At 39.6% G+C, this 18,961-nt stretch overlaps 1 protein-coding gene and 1 long non-coding RNA gene across 6 annotated transcripts in view; both read left to right on the top strand.

Moving 5' to 3' along the window:
- Positions 1-785, top strand: part of LOC139954995 (uncharacterized) — a 341,522-nt gene extending 340,737 nt beyond the window's left edge. For both annotated transcript variants that reach the window (XR_011788252.1, XR_011788253.1), the window contains exon 4: positions 771-785. This is a non-coding gene — a long non-coding RNA (uncharacterized lncRNA). The remainder of the gene's footprint in view (positions 1-770) is intronic.
- A 5,987-nt stretch (positions 786-6,772) lies between these two features.
- LOC139984766 (uncharacterized) lies at positions 6,773-17,708 on the top strand. 4 transcript variants are annotated; one of them, XR_011799186.1, is made up of 6 exons: positions 6,773-9,068; positions 12,065-12,264; positions 12,688-12,784; positions 12,997-15,253; positions 15,937-16,102; positions 16,582-17,708. XR_011799186.1 is itself a non-coding variant. In XM_071998807.1 (3 exons), exons 1-3 carry the CDS (start codon positions 15,068-15,070, stop codon positions 16,725-16,727), a joined length of 498 nt encoding a protein of 165 aa, XP_071854908.1. In that variant the 5' UTR covers positions 14,259-15,067; the 3' UTR covers positions 16,728-17,708. The 4 variants fall into 4 exon arrangements, 1 of the variants encoding a protein (XP_071854908.1); XR_011799185.1 differs by lacking the exon at positions 6,773-9,068 and having other exon boundaries at positions 9,136-12,264; positions 12,997-13,208; positions 15,044-15,253; XR_011799184.1 differs by lacking the exons at positions 6,773-9,068; positions 15,937-16,102; positions 16,582-17,708 and having other exon boundaries at positions 9,136-12,264; positions 12,997-14,229.
- The last annotated feature ends 1,253 nt before the right edge of the window (positions 17,709-18,961 follow it).

Below are 18,961 nucleotides of genomic sequence, written 5' to 3' on the forward strand. Positions count from 1 at the left end.
GTGGGGCTGATTACTCCGCCGGGGGTGGGGGGAGGGGGAAGGAAAAGCACCGACAAGGTTGAACCACCCTTATTCTGATAACCTTGAGGCTCTGACTCGGAATCTGAGGTCTATTTTGGCATATGAGGTCCCTCTGGTTGTGTGGGGCTGATTACCCCCTTGTGGTGGGGAGGGGCAGGAATGGCACCGACAAGGTTGAACCACCACTGGTCTGGTACCCCTATTTGCGATAGTGACGCTCCTAATTTGAAAAATCGGCTGATAGCCCTATATGATAACAACATTACCGCTGAAAAACACATTGTTTTGGTCGGCCTTCAAATCGTATAGACTTAACCCCCTTCCCGACAGTAAAGGCTACCGTATGAGTTGTCTGCATGTAGCTACGACTCTTGTCTACCACATATGAAAAATTAGACCCCGTCAGATACCCTCAGATGATAGGAGGGTGGTTCCAAAACAGGTACTATTTGAAACTTTTCAAAACCAAAACATCTATTTCGGGGGAAATTATTTATTATTATTATTATGGTTCCTTATATAGCGCAAATACTATAACATATATATATTCAAATGCGCTTTACATGATGAAGAATAAAACAATAATAAGTAGAAATAAAAAAACAAACAAATCAAGTTAAATTAAGTTAATAAAAATAGTGGAAAAAAGAAAATAATTACAAGATAAACAGTAAAACAAATATATAACAACAAAACAATTTACGAAATAATAATACATAAAATGAATTCAGATATTATAAGCATTGCAGTATAAATGAGTCTTAAGTTTGGATTTAAAAAGGGTAAAACTTTCAATTTTTCTTAAAACCTCAGGGAGTGAATTCCATAAAACAGGCGAAGCATAGCTGAAAGATCTCTGTCCAAATTTTGCAGTTCTTATGTTAGGAACAGTTAAAAGCAGAGCGGACGAGGAACGCAACGGTCTAGAGGGAGTGTAAAGAGAAATTAAATCACAAAGGTACTGCGGTGCAATATTGTAAATACATTTAAAAGTGAGTAATAAAATCTTATAAGATATTCTTTCTCTAACTGGAAGCCAATGCAAGTTATGTAGGACGGGTTTTATATGATCATATCTGGAAGTACCCGTTACAAGTCTGGCAGCAGCATTTTGGATTTTCTGAAGTTTATCTATGAGATGTGAAGGTAAGTTACAGTATAATGAATTGCAGTAATCTATGTGTGACGTAACAAATGCATGAACAAGTGATTTACATGAGGTATCATCCAAGTAACTACGAATATGCCAAAGCTTATGAATACTAAAATTTGCTTTTCTACACACATTTGTAAGTGAAGTGAAAGACTTTTATCAAAAATAATACCCAAATTACGAACCTTATCAACTGTATGAATTGTTGCCGCCCCCACTTGAAAAGAAAAATCAGGAAGTTTAGCCAATTGTTGCTTTGAACCTATGACAATCAATTCAGTTTTTGTATCATTTAGTTTAAGATTATTCGTTAAAAACCAGTGACGTGCATCAGCCACACAATTTTCCATTGCAGAAATTGCCTCACCTCTGGCAGTGTCATTGCCAGCATTAAAAGCAAGATAAAATTGATTGTCATCAGCATAACCCTCACAGTAAGGAAGGTGCTTAAGCAAAACATGATACAACTGGGATAAGTATGTAATAAAAAGTATGGGGCCAGTACAGCTTCCTTGGGGGACACCGTGCTTCAAAAAGAAGTCTTTAGAAAATGTACCATTTACAAGAACTTTTTGACGCCTATTACATAAATAACTTTGAAACCACTGAAACACCAGGCCTTTGATATTTATACGATTACCCAGAGTATCGAAAAGAGTATCATAATGAACGGTATCAAAGGCTGCAGACAAATCAAGCATAATGAGAAGAGTTACCATTCCAGCGTCCATGTAGAAAGTAGAAATCATATAGAGGAAAAGCTTTTCCCGGTCAGATAATTACACGTAATTTGTGAATAGCAGCGGCAGATGACTCTTCTACTCCCCTTAAATTGGAACGTCGATGGGTTTTTCAGAGGGTGGTAAAAAAAAAAGGGGGGGGGGTTCTACATTTTGCACTTATAAAGAACGCGTATTTCTATCGAGTCTCCAAAACGAAAGCAGATATTGACCTGTTAGTTGCAGATTTGGGCTCCTGTGAAGTCTTTTTGACGAAATCAATTTTTTGGGCAATTTCGGCCAGCTTACATAGTCATTGTCTGAAATGTAATGTCTGAAATCTTAGTTTTTTACCTAAAAGTTTGTTTGTTCGACCGATAAACATGTCATAATAATTATGGCTGTATGGGTCATTTGACTTGCCATACACGGGTGACATTAAGTGACAAGAAATTTAAAGGTGAGAACAAACCGTCGTGTGATGAGAAACGATGTGCGTACAACAAATCAGCACGTGGTAGTTAGTGGCTTGCCAGATTGAGGTCAATGTAGCTTTTTTCGTCATCACCTAACCATTTGTTGTCATGACCTGATAATTTATGGTCACATCATCATTTCTCGTCATCACACGACGGTGCGTTGTCACCTATAAATATTTCGTCAAGACGTAACCATTTCTGAACCTTCTCTCACCATTTCTTGTCACCTCATATAACCATTTCCCGTCATCACCTAACCATTTCTTATCATCACATAACGTAACCGTTTTCGCGTTCCATAATGTTCCATCATTTATAGATGGTGATGTCATCAGAGGCCCATGGTTTCTGCAGTTTGCAGTTTCTCCGAGTACATGGCATTCCTTCAACCAGGATTAAGGGGTGGAACAGTTCTCATAAACGATGGTTACAGGTACCAAAAGAACAGAGTTCGCGGGGACAAGATGTTTTGGAGATGTTGGCGAACGACGTGTTGGGTAACTCTTCAGACATCACTTTTCAATCCTAGAGATCAAGACCCAGAAATAGCAGTGTTACAAGTAAGTGTTGAAGCTAAACGGCTAAGCGACGAATGTTCAACCCTATTTACAGCCATTGTCATGAAAACAGAGCCACGTGGTTTGAGAACCAGAAGCACGGCCCCTGTTTTGTTCGAGGAAATATTTTTAGGGCATTTAGAGAGTCCATTTTAGAGTGTGCTTTTTACGTGATCCGCCATGCGGGATTCAAAACGTCACGGCCAAACGGCACTACCGAACCATCCTATTCTGAAAAACGAAACCCAGGTGAAGCGAGCCAAAAAAACAACATACGCCCGCCGACCTGCAGCGACAAAAAAACGCCCAACCCCCCCCCCCCACAGAAACATTCAAGAAACTACCCAGTAAACATTTTGACGTCGGATCGACGTCGGGTTTAGGTCCAGATGGTCGGTTAAACGTCGGTGTCCAACATAAGTAGTAGTTCAGACGTCGGATTGACGTCACAAATTAATCCTTTCAATTTTAGACGTCCTAACGACGGCGGATGGACGTTTGTTAATATCGTAGTTATATAAAGGTAGTCTTTCCGACGTCGGATGACAGCCCTTTAGTATACGTCGCGTTTCAATGGTCCATCCGACGCCGAAATGACCTAGTGTAATAGACCTATAATAAAAGGTTCGTTGGATCGACGTCGGATGAACTACGTACAGGCGACGTCGCAATGAGAACGTCCCTCCGACGCTCAAACGACCATTCAGAATAGACTAATCATAAACGGTTCGTTGGATCGACGTCGGTTTAACTACGGACAGGAGACGTCGCACTGAAAACGTCCCTCCGACGCTCAAACGACCAGTCAGAATAGACTAATCATAAACGGTTCGTTGGATCGACGTCGGTTTAACTACGTACAGGCGACGTCGCAATGAGAACGTCCCTCCGACGCTCAAACGACCAGCCAGAATAGACTAATCATAAACGGTTCGTTGGATCGACGTCGGTTTAACTACGGACAGGAGACGTCGCACTGAAAACGTCCCTCCGACTCTCAAACGACCAGTCAGAATATACTAATCATAAACGGTTCGTTGGATCGACGTCGGTTCAACTGCGGACAGGAGACGTCTCACTGAGAACGTCCATCCGACGCTCAAACGACCAGTAAGAATAGACTAATCATGAACGGTACGTTGGATCGACGTCGGTTTAACTACGGACAGGAGACGTCGCACTGAGAACGTCCCTCCGACGCTCAAACGACCAGTCAGAATAGACTAATCATAAACGGTTCGTTGGAACGACGTCGGTTTAACTACGGACAGGCGACGTCGCACTGAAAACGTCCCTCCGACGCTCAAACGACCAGTCAGAGTAGTCTCATCATGAACGGTTGGTTAGATCTGCGTCCGCTCAACTACGGACTGGCGACGTCGCACTGAGAATGTCCCACCGACGCTCAAACGACCAGTCAGAATAGACTAATCATAAACGGTTCGTTGGATCTACGTCCGCTCAACTACGGACAGGCGACGTCGCACTGAAAACGTCCCTCCGACGCTCAAACGACCAGTCAGAGTAGTCTCATCATGAACGGTTGGTTAGATCTGCGTCCGCTCAACTACGGACTGGCGACGTCGCACTGAGAATGTCCCACCGACGCTCAAACGACCAGTCAGAATAGACTAATCATAAACGGTTCGTTGGATCTACGTCCGCTCAACTACGGACAGGCGACGTCGCACTGAAAACGTCCCTCCGACGCTCAAACGACCAGTCAGAGTAGTCTCATCATGAACGGTTCGTTAGATCTACGTCCGCTCAACTACGGACTGGCGACGTCGCACTGAAAACGTCCCACCGACGCTCAAACGACCAGACAGAATAGACTAATCATAAACGGTTCGTTGGATCGACGTCCGTTCATCTACGGACAGGCGACGTCGCACTGAAAACGTCCTTCCGACGCTCAAACGACCAGTCAGAAAAGATTAGTCATAAACGGTTCGTTGGATCAACGTCCGCTCAACTACGGACAGGCGACGTCGCACTGAGAACGTCCCATCGACGCTCAAACGACCAGAAAGAATAGACTAATCATAAACGGTTCGGTGGATCTGCGTCCGCTCAACTACGGACTGGCGACGTCGCACTGAGAATGTCCCACCGACGCTCAAACGACCAGTCAGAATAGACTAATCATAAACGGTTCGTTGGATCTACGTCCGCTCAACTACGGACAGGCGACGTCGCACTGAAAACGTCCCTCCGACGCTCAAACGACCAGTCAGAGTAGTCTCATCATGAACGGTTCGTTAGATCTACGTCCGCTCAACTACGGACTGGCGACGTCGCACTGAAAACGTCCCACCGACGCTCAAACGACCAGACAGAATAGACTAATCATAAACGGTTCGTTGGATCGACGTCCGTTCATCTACGGACAGGCGACGTCGCACTGAAAACGTCCTTCCGACGCTCAAACGACCAGTCAGAAAAGATTAGTCATAAACGGTTCGTTGGATCAACGTCCGCTCAACTACGGACAGGCGACGTCGCACTGAGAACGTCCCATCGACGCTCAAACGACCAGAAAGAATAGACTAATCATAAACGGTTCGGTGGATCTACGTCCGCTCAACTACGGACAGGCGACGTCGCACTGAGAACGTCCCATCGACGCTCAAACGACCAGTCAGAATAGACTAATCATAAACGGTTCGTTGTATCGACGTCGGTTCAACTACGGACAGGCGACGTCGCATTGAAAACGTCCATCCGACGCTCAAACGATCAGTCAGAATAGACTAATCATAAACGGTTCGTTGGATCGACGTCGGTTCAACTACGGACAGGAGACGTCGCATTGAAAACGTCCCTCCGACGCTCAAACGACCAGTCAGAATAGGTTAATCATAAACGGTTCGTTGGATCCACGTCCGCTCAACTACGGACAGGCGACGTCGCATTGAGAACGTCCCATCGACGCTCAAACGACCGGAAAGAATATACTAATCATAAACGGTTCGTTGGATCGACGTCGGTTCAACTACGGACAGGCGACGTCGCACGGTAAATGTCTCTCCGACTTAATCATTGATATAGTTGGTTGGATCGACGTCGAATGAAGTGTCGACAAGAGACGCCATATTAAACGACGTTAAAACAACAATTCAAAATAGACTAATCATAAACGATTCGTTGGATCGACGTCGGCTGAACTAGTTCGGTGTTGGAACGGCATTGGCGGTAGAAGTATATAAGCTTCCATCTTTATACGCTCCAATGACTATCTAGAAATATACTATATCATAAACAGTTCGTTGGATCGGTGTCGAATCAATTATGAACAGCGGGCGCTTACGTGAATACGTATACCTTCGACGTTTAATACAGTTTGTAAATATAACGTAAAATAAACATTTCGAAATACGTGTATCCGTGACATCCAACTTAACACTGGCAATTATATGCGACTCAGACGAAAGCTGTGAAAGTACCGTCAGTATATACAACAACTTCTCGCTTATCATGCCATTATTAAGGTAAGTAAAACTTAAATGAATCCAATAAAAGGAGACATATTTTCAGTAAAATGAAACTATAGAGCAATGTTAAACATGTTAACAAGTATATTGCAAATCTACACTCGTTTTCTTCCATAACACTTGCACTGCGAGTGAAAGAAAGAACCATATCTGGTGCAGTAATATTGAGGTAACGTTTAACTTAAATAATTGATTCGGCCATGGCAGCTCCATATAACAATTATGAATCAAGTAATCGTTTGACGCACTAGAGCATACCTCGTTATGCCCCATCCCATATCCTCACAAACACATCCCCGACTACGCTTTTATAACACTTCCGTAGACAAATGTGCGTCGGCAGCGCTTTCATCTTCTGCTGAGCCAACGTGAAAGAGGAATGTCAGTTTTCCTAATATGCGCTGTCCAAGACTATGGTAGCGCAGAAGGGACATTGCATTGAACAGTTACCGACTTTTCTAAACCACAAACAACGGTAAATTGTCGAGTTGACGAGACGATAACGTCATAAAATTCACAAACTTGGTATTGAATGTTGTTAATTTATTAATTTTCTGTAATTTGCTGAGTCGCACACTGAGTTGCTACTATCTCAAAAATGACAGAAATCGGAAAATGTTGACGAGATAAAGTATCTCCTTCAAGTTTCTGCAAATTGGCAGGTTACCAACTTTAACAAAACTACAAATATCTGAAAAATGTTGAGATGGTAACGTGATTCTAGAAATTGCCGTTTTGACCGTACAACCGACGGATCTCGTCAACGGATTAATTTTCTGTAATTTGAAGAGTGCCAAACTTTTTCAAAGAAAGTCGGGAAATTAAAAAGAAAATTACTCTTCAATGATTTGACGAATTGCACTATACTAATCTCGCGAACATAGCATTATATAATTGCGTTGAATTTTGGTTGCTCCATAGTGGAATTCAGTGTTGTTGCTTGTTCATTTTTTTAATAATATTTACGAGTTGTAATTGTGCAACACGACACTTTAACGGTGGTCATAAGGGGACATGTCTCACACATTATAGAATAACTCAACTTCTTGCCAAAACTCGTGGTTCTGTCGGGTACCGACGCTTTCTTGACATGTCTGTCAAAAAGCTTATACCTGTACCATTGGTTTAATTCTAGGTAGACTGGCCACTGTTTAGCCATGTAGTGCCCCCCCCCCCCACACACACACACAGAAACACTCATTTATAGGGAGTTTCATCCGCCATTTCCGGTCACAATCTGTTTGTTAATTTGGTGTGGGCGCTAGGGCTGTTGCCACGGCAACTCAATTTTAAATTGGAATTAATGTAAACAACATAAAAACAGTACGACTCTTTCATACCGTTTTATATTTTCACAGCACAGCAGACTACCCCCAACCTCCGCATTAAATCTCATGTATAGGCTGGGTCATGTAATGTATGATTAGCCATGACCCATGATAATTGGTCATATAGGCCCAATAATCACGTGCAAATAAACAAAGGGTCAAGTTTTTAATGCTTTAGTATAGGTCAGGCCCATCTTTTAAGTGTTGCCGAGGCTGAAACTTCTAGAGTGTGGGACCTCCTTTATAGCTACTGGTTATCTGCTAACTTAGGTAGATCAAACATAGCTCCTGCGCCAGAATGCGATCTATTTTCGCGGTTATAAAACACTACCGTATTTTATTCTTAAATACGATCGTGCAAATGCCGAACCTGGCTTAAGAAATAGAAACAAAATTGACTTCTCGTTCAAAACGGTCTTTTAATGAGTCAACCATTCGGACAATTGAAAATACAAAAGATTACATTTTCTTAGCACAAAGTACGTCAGTACAAAACTGTAAACATGCAAAATAAAGCCTACATATAACGTTCGGACATTCGGTGAATTAAAGGCTGTTGACAAAAGGATCCAAACTAAATTAGAATAAATTACTTCCAAATATTTCTTGTGCAAATAGTGTGAGCTATATCACACTAAAATTTGATAAAGATCTAAGCCTTAATAGCACGATTCTGTAGAGCTGTTACTGTTGAGTACTTGAGGCAAATTAAATTTTCCTTGACGGGGGGGGGGGGGGGGTAGTATAGCGATTACATGGGGGGAGTGCCTCTTCGACTTGCAAAATGTGTGCAAGCAAAAAGTCAAACAAAAGGTTTCATTCGACAATATTTCACACCTGCAACTTTCCATATTACACTACTTGTATAATATTTGGATCAGTATCAGATCTTTAGTTAATTCTAATTTATTCAGTTTCCGGAAACGGGGACCAAATATGCTACGTGTATCATCCCTTGCTCGTATAACTGATATGAATCCCACACGTTAGATAAGTCACATATTCCCTTTAGTGCAAACACACGCCCTCACATATTCAACATTGAAGGTTTCCCGCGTAAATATTAACATAAATAATCACTCTCCTACACAATGACCGGCTGGTCGAATCGTACGTACGTACAAGTATGATAAGTTGCTGTAATCATACACGTTTTACATGCACGTGTTTGATCTCGCAGCTTGCGAGGCATGGACTATACATTGTATATATGACAAACATTCCACGTCTAACATACATTAACCGGCCGTTATAGCTATAACAAATTGATCAGCATCAAACAGGGATTTGCGGTTACGAGATTTTTCGGAGTACAAGGTTTTTATATAATAAATGCAAAACTAGTGGCAGCGGTCTCAAAAAAACAAAACTGCCAATGATTCGATATAATTTGTTGAAAATAAGGACCTTGCTCTGTATACTTATGTTGTTATACTATGTATAGCCTATAGGCTCAGATTTATTTACCAACCTAGTGTATGCTGTTGTATATACTGCACAGGCGGTAGGATGTTATAGCCTAGGCCTTGTCTGTTTTTTGTTGATTCCTCGAATTAAGTTATAACCTATACTGGAGTATAGCAGAAACTGAAATGATAACGTCCTCATTGTGTTCCTCTTTATGAAGTCGGACAAGGCCTAGACGTAGGAGGTCAATTTTATTTTTTCAAACATTAAAAGGCTAGGGCCTAGGTCTATTCTTCGAACGGTATAACAATAAAGGTAAATAATTGAGCTTAGGCCCAGGGGTTGCTACAATTTTCGTCCCACTCCCAGTTTCAAACTGCCCCAAGCTAGGATCACCCCCCCCCCTCCTATATCGTATTCTTAAACATTACCAAAAAAGGCACCAAAAGTGGTTTTTACCATATTCGATACTATCCTAGACTAGGGCCTAGAGGCTAGTTCACAATCCCAAAGAAGAGAATGCCCAGGGACACTGGGATATTAATTTAACAATAACAGTTTAGGAAAGACAAAATCCCCACACCTGTCTTGAATACTCAATATAGTTCCCTCTGAGACTAAGAGGATATTTTAGGCCAGTTGAGCACAACTGCCCGTAGCTTAAGTCTCGAATTTTCAACATTTCTTCTTTGCTATGGCTTATGTAAAACCAATATCGTATTGGAAAATAAGACGTAATGTACAATTTCAACTAAAGCACCACCCCTATCTCAAAATAGATAAGAGTAAAGTTCCTAAACAGATTCAAGAGCCCAGCAACTTAGACATTCCAGTCACAAATACTGCACTAAATTTTACTTCTAGCCCCACAGTATCACAAACAGGCCATGACAATGTTAGGCTTAGCACTAGGCCTTCTGAAAGCAAACACCTCTTCAACAATACATTAAACAATCCTGGAGTTACCCACAGGCCTAGTAGTAATTCTGAAAGTGAATTTGAAGAGCTTTCACAATGTTCTAGTAGCCAGTCAGATGTTGATGAAATGAGCCTCTCTGATCAGTTGGGGGAATGGGCTACATCAAACAACATATCACAAACAGCAGTATCTAGTTTGTTAAACATTTTAAAACCATACCACATAGATTTGCCAAAGGATCCAAGATCACTTCTAAAGCCCATTAAAGACATTTCTTTTGAAAACATAGCAGGGGGCAAGTACTATCACTTTGGCATTGCTAACTACATTAAATCAAAAATGCAGTTATCACAGCCATGTAAAGAATCTATCTCAATTAAAATTAACATTGATGGTCTACCCCTGTTTCGCAGTTCAAATATGCAGTTCTGGCCAATTTTGGGGATCACTGATCAAATTTTTGACAGTACACCATTTCCAATTGGAATATTTTCTGGAATGTCGAAACCATCTCCAGTTAATGAATTCTTAAAACCATTAATTGACGAGGTTACAAGTCTCGAAGAACATGGTATTGAGCATTGTGGGGCAAAATACCAATTTTCAATATCTGCTGTTATTTGTGATGCCCCGGCTCGTGCCTTAATAAAGCGTGTAAAAGGGCACTCCTCCTACAAAGGCTGTGATCGGTGCATACAAACTGGAACTTGGATGGGAAAAATGGTGTACAAAGAAAGTGCAGATAGTTTAAGAACTGACGAAAGTTTCCAACAAATGCTTGACGAAGATCACCACCTTGAACAATCTCCATTTTCATCTACTTCTATAGGATTAGTTTCCCAATTTCCATTAGATTATATGCATCTGGTGTGTCTGGGTGTTACTCGTAAACTGCTGGGTTTGTGGATGAAAGGTCCGCTCAAAACTAGAATGCCAACCAGAGTGATCAATGCAATTTCTGAGAAGATGATTTCACTTAGAGAGTTCATGCCAAGAGAGTTTTCAAGAAAACCTAGATCACTCCGAGAAGTTGATAGATGGAAGGCTACGGAGTTCCGTCAATTCTTAGTCTACACTGGTCCATTAGTCCTTTCTAGCCAAATACCAGTGAACCTTTACCACAACTTCATGCTGCTTTCCGTTGCAGTTCAAATTCTGTTGTCACCAAGGCTTTGTAACCAATCATCATTGATTGATTATTCTGAAGAATTATTAAAACTGTTTGTTGCACATTTCTCCAAATTGTATGGCAAGGAAATGGTAGTGTACAATGTACATTGTTTGCTTCATCTTGCTGATGATGCACGTAAATATGGTCCACTAGATAATGTTTCTGCATTTCCATTTGAAAGTTATTTGGGCACATTGAAGAAAATGGTGAAAAAGCCATCACTGCCACTGCGGCAAGTAGTTGGGCATCTGTTGAGAAAGGGGGAAATTCAGAAAAGCATGAAGAACAATGAGTGCACTATCCTCAAACAAGAACATTCAAATGGGCCAGTGCCAGAAGGACATTTAGCTATGTCACAGTATGCCTACTTTTATCACAAAGATTTGAATGTCCATATAACTCTTTGCACTGGGGACAATTGTGTTCAAATAGGGAATGATGTGTGCCTAGTGCAAAACTTTTTTGTTACCAATGATGATTTGTATGTGGTTTATCGATCATTCACTCACAAGGAAAATTATTTTAGCTATCCTTGTGAATCAAAGTGTATAGGAATTTTACAAGTTGACAGTATAAGTGAAAATCTACAGGTATCACATTCGAGGGAAATTTTCAAAAAATATGTACTTTTACCGCATAGAAATTGGTTCATTGCAATGCCTATCCTTCATTAAAGAGCAAGTTTATATTAAGGAGACTTGAGGCCAGTTACTGTTAGTTTAAGTTTAATGTTAAATACATTTTAACACTTCATTTACTTACATATATGATCATCACTTTAACATAAATTAGAAAAATTATATTACTCAATCTTAGCATGGACCCATTGTATCACATTGTGGAGTTTACGGACTCTAAGGAGATAGCCATCATCAATGAGAAATGGATGGTTTCTGAGGGTACTTGTTTGTGGCCCCCCTTCAAATCTTCAGCAAGTTTGGCAAAGGCTCTGAAGACTACCACAGAGCCCGAGACAAGTTGGAAGGCTTTTAAAATAAGAAAACTATATGCAACAAGTGAGTAAAAATTATGTTAAATATAATTGAAGGGTGTGTCTTCATACTCTCTATTTGCCCCCATTTCTAAGTACTGGTTTTAATACTTGTTGCTAATATGCTACACAGCCCAGCCCAGAAGTTTGAGATGAAATGTTGGAGAACAGTAATAAATTAATGCAGTAACTACCATTGAACGCACTGTTTCACCACGATGGGCTATGAACTCACAAGTGCTCTGTCCAGTGGTTACCTAATCTATAAGGACCCCCTCCCCCTCACCCTGTCTCATGCCCTTTGTTTATCCTTCTCATTTTGGCTGGGTTATCCAACTGTTTCCTGATATTTTTCAATTTACCAAGGAATAAAATAAAAATGTAACTTCACAAATTCAAAGTAAAGGTATTCAAATACATGGGGCATATTTTATATTATTCCATACAGATTCATATGACAAGGCAGTTTCCAAACTAAGGCAGGCTGAAGATGAGTCAGACCTGCAGACAGGAGATGAGGAAGTAACCATAGGAAGAAAACAAAAGTAAGTCCCAACACAGCAAAAAGACTGATAGAGTCACACATGTATACAAAGCAGTGAAGCACCAAAGTATAATTATCACCAAGTTTCTCTTTTCAACTGGGGTGGGAGGGTGATTTGTTAGCGTAAAAGTGGTCAAAGTAAGATAGATTTTAGGTTATCATTATTGTATTATGGTAATTTAATTTTTATTTTATTTTTTTATTTTATTGCAGACCTAATCAATGTTATATGGTTGAAAGCTCGAGTGATGAGGAGTTTCCTGCCTCACCAAAGCGACCCAGACCACCATCATTTCCATCAACTTCAACACCTGTAACTCCGCTTGCTCTATCTCCTGCCCCACCGCGCTCTCCAACTTGAACCCCACCTTGCTTCCTCAACCAAACTTTGGACAATAGTGCAGCCTCTTCTTTCCATTGCCCTGGTAATTTTCTTTTAACTCTTTTCAATTATTTGCAAGCATTGTACATTAGCTCTATTGATTTACAGAATTTTCAGCTTCATTAAATTAAAGCAATTGACACATGTTTGAATTGTTTCAATTAAAACCAGAATGCAAAATGCATTGAGGTTTCGATGACTTCAATGCACTAGACTTCTGCTTGTTAGTATATAACCAGAACTAGCTGTTACAATAACACTATGGCATGCTAACACAGGTCAGTCTGTACGTGGTTATACACACCTCCATCAAAAACAGTAGGGTTCTTGTACTCAATGTTATGAATCCGCACACCAAGTATTACAAACCAAACCAAATCGCTAATAACTTTGCACATTAAGGTTGCAGAGGAGTCCACTTATGGACAATTTAGATTGGAATATGCCCACGAAACTTGAAAGAATCAACTTGAAAGAAGCTAACACAGGTCACTGGAGGTCAACCTGAGGTCAAAGGTCACCCAAATGCAGGTCGACTATTGTATTACAATAGCGTAACTCCCAACCTTGATGGACATTTGGTTCTCAAGTTATTGCAAAAATACTAGTTTTTGACCCCTGATTGACCTTTGTTGACATTGGATCACATGACTGTTATGTTTTGAAACAATCCCTTACCCCATTCACAACTAGTCCCAAAATATCAACCTTGTTGGAACCTGTCAATGGTAGTTTCACAAGTTGAGAAAAACTAGGCCAACATTACAGCCAACTCCATGAAGTGAAAACAAATCTCAAGTTCACAGGTGCTTGACCTAGTTTCTCCTTGGCAGCTGGCCAAGAAATGTTTTGAAATTCGTGGTACCTGTGCAACTTACATCCAACCAGAACTACCAATGATCTACAAATATTTTCTAGAGAAGGCATGCTTCGCCATTCAAATGCACTATTCCATCAAAATCACATCAACTTTTTAGCAAAATATCCATACGGATGAGTGACAAGTGTTGCAGTAGCTCTAGCACTTTTATATATCTATGGTCTGCAAGCAAGCCTTGGAAGACACTGGTTTTACACACACACACACATGTATGTAGCTATGTACATAGTAATTCAGGACTTCTAGCGACACACTTAAGTCAATGGGGATATTGTCGCGAGTTCGGATTCAAATCTACGGATGCCCGTAAGATCATTTTCAATTGTCAATAGGCTCTCCTATTCTTATGAGGCGAATCGCCCATGTCATCTACTTATAGGCTGGACGATGGGAGATACCTATATTATGAAAAGGTTTTTACAAGTTGACCCCTGGTGACCCTAAATGACCTTCGACATCCACCAAAAACGATAGGCTTTTTGTACTTAATGTGGTCAACCTAGATACCAAATATGAAATCAATCCAAGCTTTGCTTCTTGAGATATCATGTTTACAAGCTTCTCACTATTTGACCCCTGGTGACCTTAAATGACCTCTGACCTACACCAAAAACAATAGGCTTCTTGTACTCAATAAGGTACTCCTATGTACCAAATATGAGAACTGTCCAAGCTTCCCTTCTTGAGATATCGTGTTTACAAGCTGGGCGTCACAAACGCACACACACACACACACGCATGATTGCAAATGTTACGATTATCATCGAAACCAAAAATGCTAAGGTATGAAGACAAAGTAATATTTGTTACTATTTAATATTATTTATTTATATTCTTGTGAATTGTTATTTATTATTAAATTGATGCTAAATATGCAACAACAAAAAATGAAAGACCTAATGTACAGTATAATTTTTAAGGGAACACAGTTTTACTATGACACATGGAGTTTATAGGAATGTAACTAAGTTTATTTTGTTGTTGTCAACTTTTATTAGATTTTGAAAAAAAGGGTAATCTCGATGCTGACGGAGATTAAGGCGGAGGTTCAGCACAACAAGTTGCTGCTAAAAACACTGACTGAGGCAAACGTCCTACCAGAGAGTGAAGAAGACGATTGGCTAAATGAATTTCCTCTAAAGTCCCTTGAAGGTATAACTTCTTTGGAGGAAAAACTTAAAAATGACACAGGATCAAGGAAAAAACTGGTAAGAAATGTTTTTTGTGTGTTTTTGATTGCACGTTTTTAAAGAAACCAGTAGTGTAAGCGTTCTATGATTGAGTTTTTGACTAATTTTAACTTGCTGTAATTTCGTGCTCCATCAATTTGTAATATAAAGTTAATGAAAACCTTTTCACAGCCATATTAAATAGACATATGATGCTATGTGGTCTATAAGTCTCATATTTCAACCCAAGTTATAAGTGTAGATGGCACAGTTTAAAATTTGCTCTATGAGCCTTATAATTGCATATTGCTTTAAAAATTGCACTACTTTTTTTTCAACTGGGAGTGGTAGGAGTCTTACAGTTTTAAACAATCTTGCCAAACTCTTAGATACTTATGCACCCAGTGACCCCACTCCTGTCATACGTGGTATGTCATAAGTCATACCTCTATCTGAGATATATTTGCATTATTTTTGTGAAAAAATTGTATCTCTGTTAACTACATACATTTTGAAATATATTACTTTTTAATTATACTTCTTGTAGTAATGTTTACCAAATACATATTTTTAGAAAATAAATTAATTACAACTAATGTAATACTAATAGTAGTGTGGTGGTAAATAACAAGTAAACAATTCATAACTTATTACAACTGGATAACATAAACTTTGTTCCTTAATAAATTTCATTTTTTTTTCGCAATCACCTCCTTATATAGGTCCAGAAGCTGTCTATGATAGGTGGGACCAACTTGGATAGTAGTGTGAGAAGGATTTTATCATTCCTAATGAGCAGTGCCTTGGCCACAAAATTCAACTGGTTAGGCAGGGGGAGTGCCGAAAAGAAAGCCTTTTCTACCCTTCTTCTGAAAGATTTGATTTTTAGTAAGTATACAAATGCCTATAATAAAAAAAATAAAATCGTCCCAGTTGTTCAAATGGTATATATACTGTGACAAACTAACAGTGCTTCAATGATGCATCATGTTACATGTAGAAAAGCTTCACACTGAACTACACACAAACATTATGCATTGTATACATCTTTCCCAAAAGGCCAAGGCCCATATTTTAACCATCAAGCAACTTTGTGTAGATTTAATGGTTTTGTCAGACTGCAATGTGTGACTGTAATTCATATAAGATAATGTACTCATCTTTGCAAAGCGCTGAGCAGAGCAGTAAAATTGGACCAAGTTGATAAGTATCATCAATGCCCTCCAATCATTTGGGATGAGACTTGCCTGAAATAAACAACATAATATCAATTAAGCCATGCGGTCAGTCATTAGATTACATTTTCTCTTGGTTTATTCATGTGATTATACTTATAATTGCTCTTCGTTTTTTCCTATTGTCCCTAGGGGCCATCTCAAGAAACCCTTTGACAAAAACAGCAACCCAGTCACAGGTGGAAGCAGTCATTAAATTATGGCCAAAACATGCTGCAGACCGGACTGGTGCCCGCAAGGACAGGCAGGCACAACAGCCAGATTGTCAGCTTGATTAAAGTCAAATACTTTAAATTCAACATAAGCCTAGATCATCTTTCCATTATCAATATCAAGACTGCTTTCCCATTGTTTAACTTTAGTGTGACACTTTTGAACTGTCATTAAACTGTTCCTTTCACTTAACATGCCTTGTAAATATTAATGGCTATATTATAGTCTTCTAACACATTTTGAAGACTATAGCAGTAAAAGTAATCAGTAAAAAAATCTTGCAGGGTCTACATCCTTGCATCAAATGCAATTCCATTCTCCTAGTGAAAGATATTTTATTACAATTCAAAGTAGTCCTTAGCCTCATATCAGCCCAAAGTGCCTGCATGACATATAAACTACATGCTGGAGCCTGGTGGTATTCTGTTTGCTTCCTGGTTCCTCCAGTGCCTTTCCCAGAGGATGGTGCTACTTTTTTTCTTACAAATTAAGAGTGCTTAAATACAAAATGGTGAGTTATTATATAAGATTGGTAGTGACCAGAAGCCATTCTGGCAATTTTCTTATCCCACCATACTTTTGGTGACTATTATCAAGTTACCACCCCCAGTTTAAAAGTAGTCTGCATAGGCCCCAAATTATAGCACTTTATAATTGCTAGACATTTTCAAAAAGTATTTTCCTGGAGGTCGTTATTCTCCAAATTGTTCTCGGACATTTTCTTAATGAACACCCAAGACGAAAGAATTTCTCAGTGGGGTAAATTTCTTCGAAGGCGGTAATAAAAACAATTTAAGAATTATGACCAAAGGTGACCATATTTAAATTTCTGGCATAATTCGCGGAAATACTGCATACCTTTAAAATTAGCACTGCTACATGCTGGTCGATACGCAGACCGACTTTACAACAACAAAAAATTCTTACAAAGGAAATCCCGGCCTGAACTTTAATCTAAGTTAGAGGGTGTTGGGATTCAGGCATTAGCCAAATATGCTACAAATAAAAATAGTATATACAAATATTGTACTGCAACTATATACCAACTGCTATTGAAAACATCGGTTGATACTTGATAGGTCCACGGCATATGCCCTTCCCGTACCGACTGTAGTGTTATCCAGGGCATGATCAATTCGGTATCTTATTTCTACTCTGCAGTAATTGACTAAGCAACTGAGAACGAGTAACATGATAATTAAACAACTGATGGGATAAATATGTACTTACCTATCAACTCTATCGATACTGCTCATTCCGTGTTTTTGGTAGCACGATATCTGTATTATTGCGTTTATTCTCGTATTAATTGGAAAAAAAATTATTAGGCTGGAATGGCGATCCGTAACAAGTGTTATGAGGCGGTTTACTGCTACGAGTGTGACGACGCCTTGTGAGCTCGGTATAACTGGTATCTCGATTTCTCGCCCTTGCTCAAGTAAATGAGTCAAATATTCCGTTGATTATAAGATTACCTCTCTCGTCTCTAAATTAAAGTCCAATTAGCGTTGTTAAGTTACTTCAAGATACTGATAAGAAACCATGTTTACTTAAATAGCCGGTACGTCCGCAAACAACGATCACTAGCTAAGAGCGATTGTTTCGACTAACTTTTCCCTACTGACATGCCTCTGAAATAACAACTCTTGGGCTCACTCATGTTCGGGCATCTGGTCACTCATTGGTTCAATGTTACCTAATTCATCAAATCTGTCATTGAAAGGACCAACCAAGAGTGAGAAAGAAACGTCACGTGCTGTTTATCTTTTTATTGTTTTTTTTCTGAATTGACTAGACGTCTGAAATAGCGGGTCAAGCAATTTCTTATGTTTTTCTTTTTAAGGGATTGTGGGAACCAAGGGAATGTCAAAAGTGCAACGAGGTTAATGACCTTACATCTTGTAGATAGACAGAATGTGGTATATGCACAAAGGCACCGACATTTCCAATCTACGTGTGTCTAGTAACGACTCCAGAACTGATGTAAAAATATTTATATTTCGAAATTTCAGTTGTATTACAGACTAGGCAATCACTACTTGTTTTGGATTGCTGTTATGGGAAAATGCTCGTGGCTTTCAATATTTATTTTTTACATTGTTTTATTTTGTTGGTAATTTTCCTTTTTGTACTTCTCGAGTGTTTTCGGGATTTTCCCTACCTCTAGTGTAGTGAATGCGAGAAGGCATATTTTGATGGGAGATTAGTACCGTGACCTAGCGGTGTCAAACCTATTCTACTTGTAAAATGCGATACCAATAGGACTGCATGGACTATTTTCTTTACATTTGTGTAATGA

The sequence above is a fragment of the Apostichopus japonicus genome, chromosome 17 (genome assembly GCF_037975245.1).
Source record: "Apostichopus japonicus isolate 1M-3 chromosome 17, ASM3797524v1, whole genome shotgun sequence".
Lineage (NCBI taxonomy): Eukaryota > Metazoa > Echinodermata > Holothuroidea > Aspidochirotida > Stichopodidae > Apostichopus > Apostichopus japonicus.